The 17,986-nt window shown below is 27.8% G+C and overlaps 1 protein-coding gene across 1 annotated transcript in view; it reads left to right on the top strand.

Moving 5' to 3' along the window:
• Positions 1 to 17,986, top strand: part of LOC111637653 (rho GTPase-activating protein 1-like) — a 30,810-nt gene that overhangs the window by 9,540 nt on the left and 3,284 nt on the right. Inside the window, exons 4-6 of the mRNA XM_023383196.1 lie at positions 13,050 to 13,137; positions 13,221 to 13,352; positions 16,750 to 16,836. Coding sequence (XP_023238964.1) covers positions 13,050 to 13,137; positions 13,221 to 13,352; positions 16,750 to 16,836 — 307 coding nt within the window. The remainder of the gene's footprint in view (positions 1 to 13,049; positions 13,138 to 13,220; positions 13,353 to 16,749; positions 16,837 to 17,986) is intronic.

The following is a 17,986-nucleotide window of genomic DNA, read 5'->3' as shown; positions in this document are numbered from 1 at the left end:
TTCCAAAATAAACACCACTTATTAAAATTCAAAATAACTGATATGTAGATGCATGATACAAAAATTCTTGAATATTTTTATAGTGAAATTATTTTTCTGGATCTTAAATGATAATTTATAAATGATCTAGAAAAGAATGTTCTAAATTTATTAAAGAAACATTTCATTGAATTCAACAAATTATTAGAAAAGTTGAAGTCCAACAGACTATATAATCCAAATTAACCCTAAATAAAGATATTCAATGAGATTGAAAGTGTGTCTTTTTTGTTTGTTTGATATATTACTTACATCTTGAAATGAAAAAATTGTCGTCTTAGTGACATATATGACAGTAATAGCAAAGTAGTGAGTGGCAAAGCATGTTTTACTTCCTTCTAAAAAAAATTTTAAATTACAATAGATTCTATTTATTTTATTAACAGATAATGTTATTAGAATTAGTAGGTCTTCAAACATACAAGTTAAAATACATTATAAAACTTTGCATATGTGAGAATCTGGGGCCATTACTTTTTGTTTAAATTGATAAAATTTAAAAATTTTAACAAACAAAACCTTTTTGTTTTTGTATTTGAGTCACAGAGAGAGTTTCGTTTTAGAAGGAAGTTCCTGAGGAGAGATGTTGACTTTGATATCAACGCAACAAGAAAGCTCCTTGTTGCTTCTTTCCTCAGGTGACTTGTATCGTCCCTAATTATTGGTCGGACAAAATCCTATAAATAGGGCCAAACACACATCAATGCTGCAACTGGAAACCAAACTCTCAAGAAAGTTCATGTCCAAACCAAAAGAGTTTTCTGCCAAATGCAAGAAACCACAGCCAGCCTTGCCAACGATTAAGAAAATAAGGAACTGAAATTAAGTATTACATTTAACTCAAATATGTAAACTCTCTCTCAGGATAGATGTAGTGAGTTAGAGAACTAAAATCCTCACACACTTGATTGTTGAACCGTTGTTTTATCATAGTCGTCATTAAATTATTTATATATATATATATTTATTTATATATATATATAAATGACGACTATGATAAAAATTACGCCCATTTTTATGCTAGTGGAGTCTTGGCCTAAAGCAACGGTTAAAACTGATAACAGATGCATATTATAGCTACATGAAGCAAGAAAACAGAACTTAAAATCTCTTTACCTAAAGATAACAACAATAACTGAATTTCAATTACAATGTGAAACGAGGAATTCTGGGTTAACCCCTTTTTCACATACAGGATGGTAAATAGTTGAGAAGAAGATTCATCAAAATCTTCTTGTGATTCCTGACACCAGTTAGGATAAACTAGTTGTGTCCTAACTCGCAATTAAATTAACTGTCTTCTGATTGGCTGAAGATATAACAACAACTTGACTGGAATTTTAGGAGGGTTTATTAAATACAAAAATTATTACATGGTTCGTAAGCCAATGATAGAGCTAGGCATTAAATCAACTAAGTGGTAAATAAGCATATAACTATTATTTATTATAGGAGATTATAACTATTATATTAGTTATATTATATATATTGAGTATTATATATATATATTATATTTTGTATTATACTGGAGTATTATATATATATATTATTATATATTGAGTTATATTATTATAGGAGATTATAAGTATTATATTAGTATGACAACAATAACTGAATTTCAATTACATTGTAATTGAAATTCAGTTATTGTTGTTATCTTTAGGTAAAGAGATTTTAAGTTCTGTTTTCTTGCTTCATGTAGCTATAATATGCATCTGTTATCAGTTTTAACCATTGCTTTAGGCCAAGATTCCACTAGCATAAAAATGGGTGTAAAAGCCCTTGCCATAAAAGCCCTTGCCATAAAAGCTTTTAATCACATGACCATGATATTTTATGCCTGAGCAGGTTGTAAAACCAGAGTAAAAGTGAGTTGAGCAGTGTTCAACTTTTGACGCAAGTACAGCCATAAAACAGTCCATTCACCAATCAGAAGTCAGTGAAATCTAGATCATTGTAACACAGTAGTACAAAAATGGCAGAAAATGAGGTTTTGTTTATGTTCTCTTGTGGCTACTCTGGAATAGATCTGGAAAGATTTATCGAAAACATCCAAAAGTATTCGTGTATCTACAACAAGAGGTATCCCGATTATAATAATATTGCATGTTTTATCCATTATGGATGCCTAAAACATGCAATATGGACAGCCAAAGGAAAATTCTTCAATTTAGAGGATTATATAATAAAAAAGCTAAGCTTATAAGTGCTGTATATTATCTTAATAATATGATAATAAAAGTTAATACAGTAGAACCTCGATTATCCAGACTAATTGGGGATGAAGGTAGTCTGGATAAGGAAAAATTCAGATAATCGAAACAAATACTTTAATTTGTCTTTTAATGATAATACAACACATTTTCTTTTCGATGACATATCAGTAATATTAAAAATAAATACTGTATTTAAATCGTGATCAAATTTTCAAGAAACAAACGTTTGTACTGACCAGTGCTAACAGACTACCTATTGTTTAAAAGCCCTCTGGTGGCACAAGAAGATGGATTTTATAAAATAAAAAGCAGTTGAAACTGCATTTTTATGAATAAAAATTTGACAAGTTTTATGACAACTAAAACTTTTTCATCGCATTCGTGGCTTTTAAGTAATGCATAAACCTTCGAGGCGCGAGGCCCTTCAGACCATGAGGCATAGGTGGTAGCCCACGTTGCCCATATGCCGCCCTTGGTCATAGAAATGATGTAATTTGAATATAAATTATTTATAAATACGTATGTCAAGTTATATTTTTATTATGACGCAAAATATATTTAAGAGTTTACGACCACTGTGCTGGGTGAGACGTTGTTGAAACAAAAAAAGTTGTTCACTCCATCACATACATAAACAGTATCATAATTCGCCAAGTGCAAATCAGCAGATTCGTAAAATTTTTGTTTATTTTGAACAATCTGGATAATTGAAACTTTGGATTATAGAGGTCCGGATAATCGAGGTTCTACTGTATATGAAAGTAAAGATATTATTTTTATTACATTTGTAATTATAGTACAGAAAAAACTCGTAGAATGTAATAATTGTCTTTATATTGGTGTATCACATATAGAACCATCTTTCGTTTCCACCAATTCATGTGCGAAGAAGTATTTACTTTTGACACTTGGGGCAGCACCGTCACCGTAGAAACTTCGCTAGCTGGACCTCCACTGCAATCCAGATGCAAATGCAAATAGGTCACATGATTAAAAGTTTTTATAGTGAAGGTTTTTATGCCCTTTTTTATGCTAGTGGAGTCTTGGCCTTAGTTATTAAATGTTATCATTTAAATTGTTACTTAAGATACATTGTTTAAACTGCTGGCGTTACACTAGTTGTTTAAAATTTATAGAGGATAAATAATACCGGATGAAGTATATATTTAATAACAATATTAATCTTCAAATATTATACCACATTTTTAAATTGTTTTAAGGTTTTTCTTAATGTCAGTCAATAATAATAAGCCAAACAATCACAGTATTCAAATGGGCTTTGATGTTTATAGATGTCAATCAATAAATTAGAATTACTTCTAATTGTAGTGTTTATACTTACTTACTTAATATTATTAGTCAGTTATTGTTATTACTTTAGGCGGGTCTCAATGTGATTATAATAAGCAATCTATTGTGCAACTACTGTATTTTACAACATATAAAACACACCTTTATTTCAACATAGAATTTTTAGTAAATATCTAGTACTGTATATTTAAGCTATCTTGTATCCTTGGCACTTGGCCCTAAAAATGTTTTAATTATTCTGGTTAAAAAAATGTAAAAATTAGAATGAACACTTTCATTTATCAGAGAAAAGAGGAATTTAAAGAAGTAATTTACAATTAAAATTTACTATAAATTGTTTGTCATGTTTCTGAGTTTTAGTGTTTGTTTCAGTACTAAAACTACATTTGTGTGACTAAAACCATGCTACTTTATCATTTAAAGTACTCTTGCTTGCTTTGTATTAGTGTAAAGTGTTAGCTATTCCAAATATATATATGCTATATGCAGACTCACCATGTATGGTTTCAAGTTTGTTATTGGTAATTTGAAAAAGAATAGAAAATATGTAAAATAATTCTTAATTTCACTGTAAATATCACCATTTTTAAAGGTGCATGAAATCATGCAGCATCTTGCTGAATAATGCTCATTCTGGAAAAGTATTACTGTGCTTTCTTTGTTTTGTACTAAACACTGGTACTTACATTAGTCTTTGTCCAGAGTTGTCACTTATAATATGTCATATTCATATGATATCAGCATTTCTCGGTCTCATTTATGCTAATTACTTTGCAAGCATGGCTCCAAAATGCATGGGTAGTGATATTGGCAACTTTGATAGGCACTTAACAGCTTTTCTTTGACTTATTTTAGAGGGGAAAATAGTAAAATTTTAGTTTCAGTGAGAGAAGAAACAAAAAGGTCTGCTTCCAAAAATTTTTTGTTTTGATAATTTACAAAATTATGCTTTCATTATTAATCAATTAATATTGGGCAGAGATGTATTTAGGAGGTGCTTATGATGCTGCACCACTCAGCTGATACCAAAGCAATCAGTTTTGTTACTTTAAATAACTAAAAATAACTGTAATGCATATTGCATGATTTCAATTAGATAAGATCTAATAATAGGTAAAGAAAAGTAATTATAAGGTATTTTAATAACATTTTCTGAGAAAATGAAAAGGAGCACATGTTTTGGTTTTACTTAATTCTGCCTTCAGCGGAACTCATATTTTGGAAATCCTAGATATGCCACTTATACAGGGTTTGCTATTTTACACAAATTTTTGCTTATAAAAACATTTTAGAATGTATTGGCCAAGCATGGCATTGGTCTACTATATATATAAAAAGCAAGTTACCAGTATTTTATTTCTATTGAACATAAAGCAGATAAGCATAGAAGAATTCCTTTACAATTAAAATATTGTACATGATTACCATGCATGGAGAAGTTGCTGAGACAAAACAAAAAGCATTCTACAATTAAAATCTTTAATAACTATGAATACCGATACATGCAATATTTTATTGTTAATTGTCTACTTGGACTTTACTTATTAATAGGNATCATGCAATAATAAATAAAATAAGAAAAAATCCATATATTAAGATATTTTATTTTTTTTATGTATTTATATGTATATAATACAAATATATGTCTATCATTTGTTCTGTGCATTATAGGAAATTTAAAGGTGCTTTTTGAAATCAAGAGGATTTTTCTATGGGAATCACCTATTTTAATGCTGGAGCTATAAAAAATATTTTTGCTGGGTAGTGTTACTTTCAGCAAAAACTTCCTACAAAAATTTCTACTAGCAAGAAATTCCAGCAAAAAGATATCCCACAAGATCCTTCCAGATTCATACAATATCTTACCAAATAAAATCCTACAATGACAAAATCATACTGTCCTAGTTTCCTACCAAAGGAAAAACAATATATATAAACTTAGCATTAAAATAAATTTTTTAAATGTTTACTATTGAACATATTCACATGTTTGTTATAAAGGTAACTTTATGCAGAAATCGTGGGTTATATAAAAATGAAAACAGAATTTAATCATAAAGCTTTATTCTTAATTTATTCAAAAATAAATAATGATATTCCACAAGGTCCATTTCAGTATATCAACTGATCACCATTAGAAGCTGTTGATTTATTACCTTCTCCACATTTAAATAATAAACAGTATTACTGTTGCAGCATTGAATTATTCTATTATTATTCAATTAAGTAATACTGAAATATTGAAGCAAATACTTTCAACCTCTAGTATCATCATCACTGAGCCATAATTGTATTCTTGCTATGGCTGCCAATCAAGAAAACAAACTTCCTGTTTATTTGCTAGGCCTAAGACAGGGGTAGTAAACCTGTGGCATATATGAAGAAATCATCTATCATGTAATATATCACAAGTTTTTGTTTTGTCACCTGTCTTTTTCAATCATCCTTTAGGTTTATCACCTGATCATCTTTTATTTCAATCAGCTTCTTTATATTTATTCTAATTAAAGCATATTCATTTAATTTCTTTAGATATCATTATTCAAAGTCTAAAACTTCAGCATGCATGAATATTCTTAAAAGTAAGTATGCTTACTATTTGGAACATGCACTCGAAAGGGTTCACCATCTCTGGTCTAGAAAATTTAAGTCAGTGTTTCCCACCTTTTTTGTGCTATGCCCCACCTAAGCCTTTCTAAAATTCTTATGCCCCCCTAACATATACAGCAGCTATATGGTTAACTTAAACTCTGGACAAGTCCATTTTCAAATTTTCCCCCTTAACAATTGAATTGTCCCCCTGTGGGGCTTGGGCCCCATGTTGGGAAACACTGATTTAAGTTGTACTTCTTTCATTTTATTTTTAAAGCTTGGGAATTATTACAAAGTAATGCAAATGCTACATTCCCTTATTGGTGCAGAGTTTAAAAGCTAAAGGAGCAGGTAATCGATTTTCATCCACAATATCAAAATTATTCTCAACATACAATATAAAAATTAAACAGGGCAAGTCCCTCTCTCCTCCATATCCCGTGGCATACTTCAAGGATACCCCCTTTCACCCTACTTATTTAATTTCTAATATTTTATTGTTAATTGTCTACTTGAACTTTACTTATTAATAGGGCTTTATACTGGTGTTTAAAGATCGGCACAGTACTGAAAGTTAATTCAGGAGAGAACAAACTTTCTTTATTATATGACCTGTAGTAATAATTTCTGTACACATATTATACGTGTTTCGGGCTAGCATGCCCCTCATCAGCAGTATTACCACTTAACACTAAAAGTAACAATAACAAACAGATAAGTTACTGTATAATTTAAAAAAATTTTTCCTTTAACCAATAAATTATAATTTTAAAACTTACTGTAAATACATATTCCAATCCTGAATATAAATGGATCTTTCACTTTTTTACAATTAATCATTTTACTGTATAAATTAAAATCAAATAAATATATTAAATAAAGGCTGTAAATTATTAAAATCAAACAACATCACATAAGAAAATCAACTCACATCAAGGCTTCATTTGTCACCATTCAACAGTGTCATGAAAAGAAGACTGTTAACTATGCTTTTTTATAAACGTCATCAAGTATGGTGCTCCAAGATTGGTGGATTATACGACCTAAATTATTATTTATTCTATTTATTTCTTTCTTTATGTTTAAATGTTCATATAATTGACGTTTATAATTATTTGATTCTTTTTTCTTAATTTTTATAGTATTTTTGTCAATTTGGCACCCATAACTGTTGCAGTATTCTGCTACTGCAAAATTTGCATAATTATCCCTTATTGCACGTATGTGCTCTTTTATTCTTGTGCTCAATTTTATTTCTGTTTCTCCTATATAAGTTTTGACTGGATCACAGCTGCAATTGAATGAATACACAATTTCTTTTTCTTCCATTAAATCTAATTTTTTATCTGACCTATGATATAAATATCTTTTAAATAAATTATTTTTTTCCAGTATTAAATTCACTTTTCCATTTAGTATATTTTTCACTCTTTCAAATAATTTAGGTACATACATCAAATTTACACATTTTTTATCTTTTTTAAAATTTCTATTTTTATTATCATTATTATTAGTTACTATGCATATGTAGCTAGAACTATTTCTAAGATTAACAGCACCAAACCTTTCTCACTAATTTCTAGCCTTATTAACAAGAGTACAAACGTTTTCGGCCTTCTTAATAGGCCTTCCTCGGGTACACTGTGGAGCGTCGGTTAGAAGAAGTTTAAATNAAAGAAAAATAAATATTTTATTAATAATGAAACAAAAATAAATTTAGATGAACAAAACTTAATCAAATTTCTTTTATTACTTTTATAAATCATCTCTATTTAACCTTGTTTTCTTAACATTATATACAGTTGAAATACATTGAAGATCATCGCACCATTCAAAATTATTACTAAAATCATAATTTCTTACTTTAAGTGTTTTAAGAATTTCTATTACTTTATTAACATTTTTAAATAAAATTGTTTTATATAGGCTAATTCATTATATTCCCAGTCATAGAAATAAAATAACGGGGTTTAATAATAGTTTTCGAAGGATTAGACAGAACTGGAAAAACAACTCAGTCATAAACCTTGTTAAAAGTATAAATGCTATAAATATAAAAGGTAAATATTATAAATTTCCGAATGTAAACAAAAAATGGCGAGGAAATAATAAAAAAAAAATTTTTAAATATGATAAAAATGAACAATTAAAAAATATAAAATATATTCATTTCTTATTTTCATTAAACAGAAAGAAAGTAAAAGATGATATTCTCAACAATATTAATATTTAAATTTATTGTATAATAGATAGATACGTGTATTCTGGAATTGGTTATACTTTAACAAGATATATTTTGTTAAGAAAATGTAAGGTAGATATAAGTTTAGAAGAGGAAGAGAAAAATTTACTGAACTAAAGGATGATGATTGTATGCTTATACCTGATTTAGTTTTCCTTTTGGATGCTGTCTTAGATATAATTAAAAAACAGAAAGGATTTCGCTGCTGATATATTCGAGAGACAAGAATTCCAAAGGACTGTAAAAGAAAAATATAAAATGTTTTTAAATTTTAATATAATAAGAAATGACGATATAAAAATAATAAAAGAAAAGGTATTAAAAACTTTTCTTTCATTTAAATGGATATGATAAATAGTAGAAGAACTTTTAGATTTGAAAAAATAGATATTACTGAAGAAGAAAAACAAGAAGAGGTAGTAATAATTTTTTTATATAAAAGCTGTATAGAAACCTAACTAAATGCTTTCCCTGTCCTAAAAATAAAGCAAAAAGTTCTCCTATAGTCCAAATTGGATATGGAAAGTTAAAAAAATAATGTTCATTCAGTTTCACAGCTTCTTGAGAAAGCAAATTGACAAGTTAAAATATGACATTTTTGTTTTCTCCATAAATAAATTTTTATCATCTTTATTTCTGTAAAAATCTTTATTAATACCAATAATAGAGTTGGTCTGTAATTAAATGGTGTAGAAGGATTTTTTTTTATATATTATAAGTAAGATTACTTGATTCTAGCTTAAAGGTATTGAAGATGTATATAATAGAAATCTTTAACTGTATGTATTACAGAGTAATTATATAGGCTTTTTAATAACTATTTGATCATAACTTGATACACTATTGTAAACATTGTCATTGGATAGAATCAACAAAACTGTGCAGCAAATTTTAGTACATATCTGTTAATTCTATCTTTAATGCAATAATAATAAATTCAATAGTTTGCAGATATTGTGTTTAGTTTAACAAAACATTTCATTACCAGTCATACTTGTACAAATTTCCATTTTGTCATAGAAGAGTAATTAATTGAAAACTTCATCAGTTCAATTAAGTTTGTGGTAGAAGAGAATTTTTCAGTGTTTCAATGTCAAATGCACACAGACAAAAGTCACCTTCTAAAAAAGGCACTCCAAAATTACATAAGATCCGTTGCTCAGGTTAACTGCTAGGGCCATCACAATTTTCAAAACTGATGTAACTAGGACAGATTCTCACAGTTATGTACCTTTTTAATATAAGTATTAAAATTGAATAAAAATTAACACATTTGCTGCGTTACGAGGCACATGTGACTCATATGGACATGTTTAGTTAGGGCTACAGACATAATTGCTTGTTTTTCTGTGGGGCGGTGCATATGTTTTGATAACATAATTCTACAAACATCATACTTGATATATTGATGATATTTTATTAAGTGCAATAAAATATATTAATATACGAGGCATGGGTGACTCGTGCCGCCCTGTATTAAAATAGACTACAAGTCACCCGTGATTCGTAACGCCCAGCAGCTGCCTAAACGTTTATCTACTGATGCCGTGAATGTGTTAAATATTATGATTACAATTTGCAATAGATGTGCATTTTTTACAGAAAAATGATTTTAAATAATTATTATCTACATAATTTCAGTGAACAATATTATTTATTTTGCATATAAAATTTCATAATCTGTTTTTTTTTTTTTATTAAATGATAAAATAAGTTAGTTAACTATCAAAAGAAAACCATTTAAATAATCAGTTATTTATCATCAAAGTTTTGAGCTATTATCAAAGTACATTTTTGTTATAGATTAAAATTAAATTAATCTACAAATAATTTTTTACTTAAATAAAATACAGAAAAATTATAAGTAATAAAGTAAAACAATAACTAAGTGAATTAAATTTTTCAAATGTGTAAACTTATCAGAATGAGATTTCTTTTATAACAAGTTGTACCATTTTTTAAATAGATGCATATTTTTTGTTAGTATAAGTTGCACTACAAATGATAATTGAATATGAAGACACTAGAGTCTACTACATTTACACAAACATTAAAAGAATGGCAATTTAGAAAGGAAAAGTTTTTACTATTTTCAAAACTTATCACGCAAATAAATTTTGATTCCAGATTAAATTTATATATCTGAGTGAAATTATTTTCACTCAAATATATAACTTGCGTTTGAATTACATTTTATGTTCTGATTATAATCAAATGATTACTAGAATAGATATAATCTCAGATTGAGTAAATATGATTAAAAATTGCAGCGCTTCATTGTGACGATATCATGATAAATAATTGCTCGTTTAGTAATTAAAGCTTTGCTGCAATTAATGATCTCGGTGAGTATTTTGGTATCTGTCACTGCAGTTTCCATTGTTTGGGAAAGCATCTGCATTTAATTTTTGCAAACTGAATCTGCTCATTGGTCCTTACAGGAGTGCTTTTTTTAATTTCAATACTTGATGTTTGGCAGCACTTTGTGGACTTAAATTTTTGACACTGCTTGTCAAATTGATATTCTTGATGAAAATGTGAACTTTCTTTGCAGATCAAGGCATTTTTCAGGTATAAAGTCTTTCTTGTACTACTACAAAATATCTTAAATTGTTTTTTTGTTAGCATTCTTCAAAATGAAGAACAGTGAATGATTTTTCTGAAGTCCTTTCTCAAGAATAGAATTTGTACACTTGGGAATGCAGATTGTCTGATTTGGTGTCATTTTGTGTAGAAAAAACCCTTTGGGAAATGACACAGATGATTCTTATGAGTGCAGTAATTTACTTATTAGAACGTGAAAGAATATGAAGTTTGTGACAAATTTTAGTTGACAATAGTTTTGAATGATGGGCACTATTCAAGTTAATAATTAAATATTTATATTTAGAATTTCAAGGATAATTTACTATATTGAAGATTGTTATTAACAATATTAAAAATAGAGTTTTAATTGTTTTAACATATGTTGAATATAATATAATTAAGTTAGCTTTCCACATTTCAAATGTTTATATTCTAGAATATTTTTTTTAAAATTACTGTTTTGTTTCATCTTAACTTGCATTCAATTTTATGTTCTACCCAAGGAAGGTTGGTAAAATATAGCCAAAAATGTTTATAATTTTCAAAAATTGTAGACCTATAAATTCCCACTGTCATCCATTTGTCTGTCTTTCCTTAATTTTGAGTACAGAGTTAGATAGATGAAATCTGAGAGCAGATATGGAAACATTAGAGGCAGGAGGCCCTGATTAACTATAAATGAACTTTTGATGCAAACTGGAAGTCACATTATTTCAATTCAAAACTTCCCTTGAAAGCAGTTAATAGATAACCAGCACAACACTGTTGTTAAAGGAAAAGTATAGTGTACAGGGACAAGACACTACAGTACTAATTTGAGCTGGCAAGCATATATTTTAAATTAAATTTATTAAAAATATGATTAAAAATTGCAGTCCTTCATTGTGACGATGTCATGATAAATAATTGCTTGTTCAGTAATTAAAGCTTTGCTACAATTAAGGATTTTGGTGAGTGTTTTGTTATCTGCCACTGCAGTTTCTAGTTATAACTAAATTGTAATAAAAAAAACTAACTGAAACAGATTCTGAATTCAGTGAGGAAAAATTCCTCCTGTTTCTAATGGTTATATTGTAAACACATTTAAATTACTTTTAACAATTTTAAAACTTTATTCACTCAAAAATTTTACTAATTAATCATTTTTAATATACAGTGGAACCTCGGTATACGTCTGCTTTAGAATACGTCCAATTCGGAATACGTCCTGTTTGGACGAAACAAATTTTGCTCGGTATACGACTTAATTCAATTATACGTGCCATCTATGAACAAGTAGCACTATCTGTGTACTAGACCCAGACTAGATGTTTGCGGTGCCACGGTAAAATTTTGTTAAATTTCTTCTGATTTTAATTTGTAAGTAAAATTTTATTATTTTTATTAATCATGAATTGCAAAAAGGCAAATGAAAAGCAACAGAAAACTAAAAACAAAAAATATCTAGAATCACAATGGAACTGAAAAAAGAGATTGTTGAGAAATATGAAGGTGGCATGCATGTTCAAGATTTAACTGTTGCTTACTGTATTCTGAGAATGAAGATATCAACAATTGTGAAAAATAAAGACATTATTAAATCTGCTAACGTTGCGAAAGGAGTTAAATCAATTTCTAAACAGAGATCGAAGACATTAGATCATGTCGAGAAATTGCTTTTGCTTTGGATAACTGAAAAACAGTGTGCCGGCGACAGCGTATCAGAAGAAATTATTTGCGAGAAAGTTAAAAGGATACATACTGATCTCATGAAAAATCAAGCAGAAACTAGCGAGGAAAGTGAGGTGTTTAAAGCCAGCCATTTTTTTTACATGAGAACGGATTAATAATTTTTACATTACTTCTTATGGAAAAGGTTGGTTTGATATACGTCCTATTCGGTATAAGTCCAAACACCAGGAACGGATTAAGGTCATATACCGAGGTTCCACTGTATTTTCTGAAGATATTATTATTATATGATTGCAAATTACTTTGAAATGGTAACAGGTATTTTTGTGTAATTTTTATCATAATATAATTTGATGATAGAAAATAGCTTAAAATTATTTGTTTATTTTTAGGTGATGATTCGTATGGAAGAAAAGTAATTGTTATATCAGCTTGTAAATTGCCCTCAAATAAAGTTCTTAATCATACAAAATTTTTGAGGTAATATACTTTTTATATATATTTAAATTGTAATTTGTTTGATCAAGTGAATTTTATTTTAAATTGAATTTTTGAATTTTAAGGTATCTTATGTCAACATTAGATCAGTTTGTTGAGAACGATTACACTCTGGTATATTTCCATTATGGTCTTAACAGTAAGAATAAACTTCCTCTCAGCTGGTTGTGGGAAGCATATAAAGCATTTGATAGGAAGTAAGTGAAAAATTTTTTCAAATGAATAATAATTGATTTATTTTAATATTTTTGCAGAACTAATCTTTTACAAAATTCAAACTTAAAATTCTTTGAATTGGAGTATTTTTATTTTACTTTGATAAGGTTTTGAATTCTTATAAAATTTATAAAATAGTTTCTAAAACTGAAACTACAAAGTAAATATCAATACTGGTACGTCAATAAGCTTAAGTTATTAATCAAACAAGAAACCGGAATAGCAAAATTTTTTTTTTAATTAGTTATATAAATATAATGAATTTGTAATTGGTATAATTTATAATTTCTGTTGTTAGTATAAAATTACATCTGTAAAAGTTCAGCTGTGTTGATGATGATATATGCTTATAATAAATAAATTTGTTATTTTATGAATTTAATAAATTTATTTATTCTTACAAACTAGATATTTGTTATGTTTTATAATTTTTACAATAATGTCAAGTGTAATTTTCAAGATATCTTTACAAAAATATCTTAAAACAAATAATTTTTAGGCTTGTAAAATTTAGGTTTTACACCTTTTAAAGTCTAAAAATTATCATTTAAAGGTTATTATTAAATTCCAAAAACTGCAATGTTTATTGATTTTTAAATAGCTAATTAGGAAATTTAAAAATAATGAATAGTAATTAAATTTATAATGATTTATTACTTTATTCAGTTCTCAATACTATGAAAATCTTTTCAATATATTTGAAGTCCTTTTTTACTTAATACTTGTTTGATTTTTACTTTTCTGGCTGTTATATATAACAGAGGGAAAGTATGGCAATCAGTCAAAAAATGATCCCAGATTTTTACATTTTTGGACTTAAGACATCTTGAAATACAAAAAATTCAGAGATAATTTCTGTATGTATATGGATGATTGTGTGTGGGGGGAGGCATGATTTTGTTCACCCTGTTTGAAGCTCAATAACTCCTGTGCTTTTTGTTGAAAATTTCGGAAATTTTGCAGGGAGGTTTGCTTATTAGGGGGATTGATGTTATTAAATTTGGTGAACAAATTTAAATGGGAGATAATGGGGGTTGTTTGTATCTTCGGTAGGGTCAGACTTAATGGCAATTTTACTCATTATTTGCAATTTTTTATAAAACTCATCCCTATCCTCAAAATTAAGCATTTTGCCATTTTATAATAGTTAAAAATGTAAAAAGTTTTTAAAATAAAATATCATAGCAGATGGTGCCACTTTGCAAAATTTTAAATGTTGCTGGGAAAGTTGAGCAACTTGTTGCTGTTTATTAACTTTTTTTTTTTTTTCATTAAAATTTTTGTAGTTTAAGAAATAATTTTATAGGTTAATAATAATTACTTGTTTTCTGTTAAAGTATATAACTCCATTATTTCTTTAGAAAAGTTTATTTATTTAAAAACAAATTATAAGAAAAATATGTACCAAAAGCCATCAGATTTTTCCTTAAAACAGTGAATTACTTTACTGGCTTTATATATGCAAACTGTGAACTTTTTACATGTTTGTGATATATTTTGTGTTTCACTTTTTTCTTCAAACCAGAATGTTTTTCTTATACTTTAATATCTGATAAAAGTTTTCAAGTGACTACTATGTAGATGTATTGTTCTTAAGATTTCCTGCTTTATTTAAATGTTTATAAAAAGTTTAATATTTTTATATTTTGTTTTTTACTGTAAAGAAAAGCTTTTTATTTATCGCATAGGAAAATATTTTATTTAATAGATGTTAAAGTTCTATAAATACTCTGCTTGTGAGTCCTGTCACTGTAGAATTAATTAAAAGCAAAAGTGTAATTTGTTGTTAAATTATAACAACAAATTCTCACATATTGATGCCATAGCTGCCCCTGTAGGTACAGCATATATAGTGTTGTGAATTATATGAAGATTTTATTTTTGTTCTAGCAGTTTTCTGCGGGGTAATGCCATTTTCTTTCAGATTAATATATTAAATATATGTTTTAATATATTAATCTGAAACTTTAATAATAATAAATTTACATTAAAATTTAATTGTGTGAAACTTTATTATTAAAATTTTTTAATGCGTAACAATTCTTTGTTGTTTTAATTTTTAGACATTTTGAACATATACAATTATCTACAATATGAAAAATATATAACAACATAAAACTCTTAAAAATTAACCAATACACTCAGAAGGGAAAACAAAATAAAAAAATTGTTATAAACTATTTAATAAAATTGTTTTGAAAAAGAAGTAAAAAAAAGTAGTCAAAAAATATTTCATAAACATAATTGCAAAGTATCTGTTATATTCTAAAAAGAGGTGTGTCATTAGGTAGAATATGCAGTAGAAAATAAGCTTTCTGTATTGGAGAATTTTTTTATTGTTAAAATAAATTTAAACTGCTAAATGTATTACTTTAAAAATTGTGATAAAAAAAAATGTTCCCCTAACTTGAAAAGTTGACATTGCGTTAACCAATTTCAAAGCTAGGAATTTATCAGCAAAAACAAAAGAAATAGCAATCTAAATCAAAGAAGTTAATTTTAGTGTTTGTTTCTAGCAGACAAGAGAAAAATGTCACAGATGAAAATGGTTTTTTTTTCTTTCTTTATTTTTGTTGTTATTTAGAACCCAGTTTGGCTGGAAGATATTCTATATGAAAAGTACAGAAAAGTTGAAGAATGTGAGGTCATCAAAAACTACAAATTTGCTCATATCTGTAGTGAAGGGGAGGCTAAAAGTGCAATTGAATTGCTAAATAATATAGAATTTATGGGATCAAAAATTACAGTTGAGGTTTCTCATAGCAAGGTTTGGTTTAAACTAGTAATGGGAATTAGGTAAAGGACAATATTGTAGAGATCATCAAGGTCACTGGTCTATGGAGTGTCCAAGAAATCCAAATGCTCTAATGGAAAATATGCCACCATCTTTTGTCTATTCTATCAACCAATGCCAAAATATGGACTTGATATAGAATATATATGTTCTTTAATGTGAATTGCTTAATTCAATGATGAAAAATCAATCTTTTCTGGATGAGGTCTGCAAGGAAAAAGTGTAGGCTTCCAGCAAGCTGCATACACTGTTTTATGGAGTACCAGTCTTTAAGCCTCCTGAGACATACTCTAAAATTGCCAGTAGACTAAAATAATATATTCTGAAGATATGCAAACTAATAATATATAGTTTATTCTCATATTTTTACTATACAAATGATTAGTTTGAATGTTTTTTGTCATGAATATCAGCTTAATTAGGATTGCATGATGGCATGAGACAAAAAACAAGAAAATAAAATTGCATTGCCAAAGTTGTGGGGAGTGGGAAATGCTTATGACTGGCTTAGATATATCAGATGATTTTTGCAATGTGTATTTGTCACATAATTTTTATTAATATATATATTTTTTTATTTACAGATATAAGAAAAATCTTAAAGCATTATATCTAGTCCACCCAACAAAGTTTATCCGCTTTGTGTGGCAAATTTTTCGACCTGCTATAAGGTTTGTGTAATTTTAGATAGTAATTTTATGAAATGGAATGGATTACTTGTTGAATTTTTGACACTATATATTTATTTAGTTAATAAATCTATTTATTGGGTTGTTCAGAAAGTAATTTCAATTTTTTTTACTGCTAGACGGATTAGTTGTATTTTTCCTGCCATTTTCATTCTAAACCGTATTATCATTATATATTTTGACAGCTAGCATTTTAAGGCATATTTGTAAAAAATTTTGTTTGATTTTGTGCAATTGTTTATTTTTTGTGTCCCATCAAATATGGAAGATCGAAAGCAGCATTTTCGGCATATTTTGCTCATTTATTACCGAAAAGGGAAGAATGCTGTTCAAGCGAGAAAAAATTGTGTGACGTGTATGGAGAAGATGTATTGACAGAACGACAATGCCAAAACTGGTTTACAAAATTTCGTTCTGGCAATTTCAATATTGAAGATGCACCACATTCTGGATGGCCAGTTGAAACCAATGAAAACAAAATAAAGGTACTGATTGAAGCAAACTGCCAAATAACAACACGTGAAATCACTAAGAGATTAAATTTGTCAAATTGAACTGTTTATGATTACTTGAAACAAACTGATTTCGTTTCAAAGCTTGATATATGGGTTCCACATGTTCTTAAAGAGAGATGCTCTCTTTGGTGGGATTTTAAGGAAATTTTTTTTTGGAGCCTTTACCAGACAATTTAACAATTGATTCGAAAGTGTACTGCCATCGAGTAAACAAATTGAGTAATATCATCAAACAGAAAAGGCGGCCAGAATTGATCAACAAAACAGGTGTAGTGTTTTACCACGATAATGTCCAATTTCACACAAGTTTTTTAACTTGTCAGAAACTGTTATAACTTAGATGGGATAGGTTTTCACACCAACTATATTCGCCAGATGGAGCACACTCAGATTATTACTTGTTCCGGTCTACACAAATTTTTTTAACTGTAAGACATTTACTTGAAATGACAATGTCAAAAATCACTTGGATCAGTTTTTTGTAAGCAACAATCAAAACTTCTATGAATGTGAAATCATGCTACTACCAGAAATGATGACAACAGGTATTTGACCAAAATGGTCGATATATAATTCAATAAAATATTTATTTATTATAAAAATATTGTGTTTTTTTT

Source organism: Centruroides sculpturatus, unplaced genomic scaffold, assembly GCF_000671375.1.
Source record: "Centruroides sculpturatus isolate CEXI.00-Female unplaced genomic scaffold, Cexi_2.0 scaffold1027, whole genome shotgun sequence".
NCBI classification, from domain to species: Eukaryota; Metazoa; Arthropoda; class Arachnida; order Scorpiones; family Buthidae; genus Centruroides; species Centruroides sculpturatus.
This window is presented reverse-complemented; position numbering and strand designations above follow the sequence as displayed.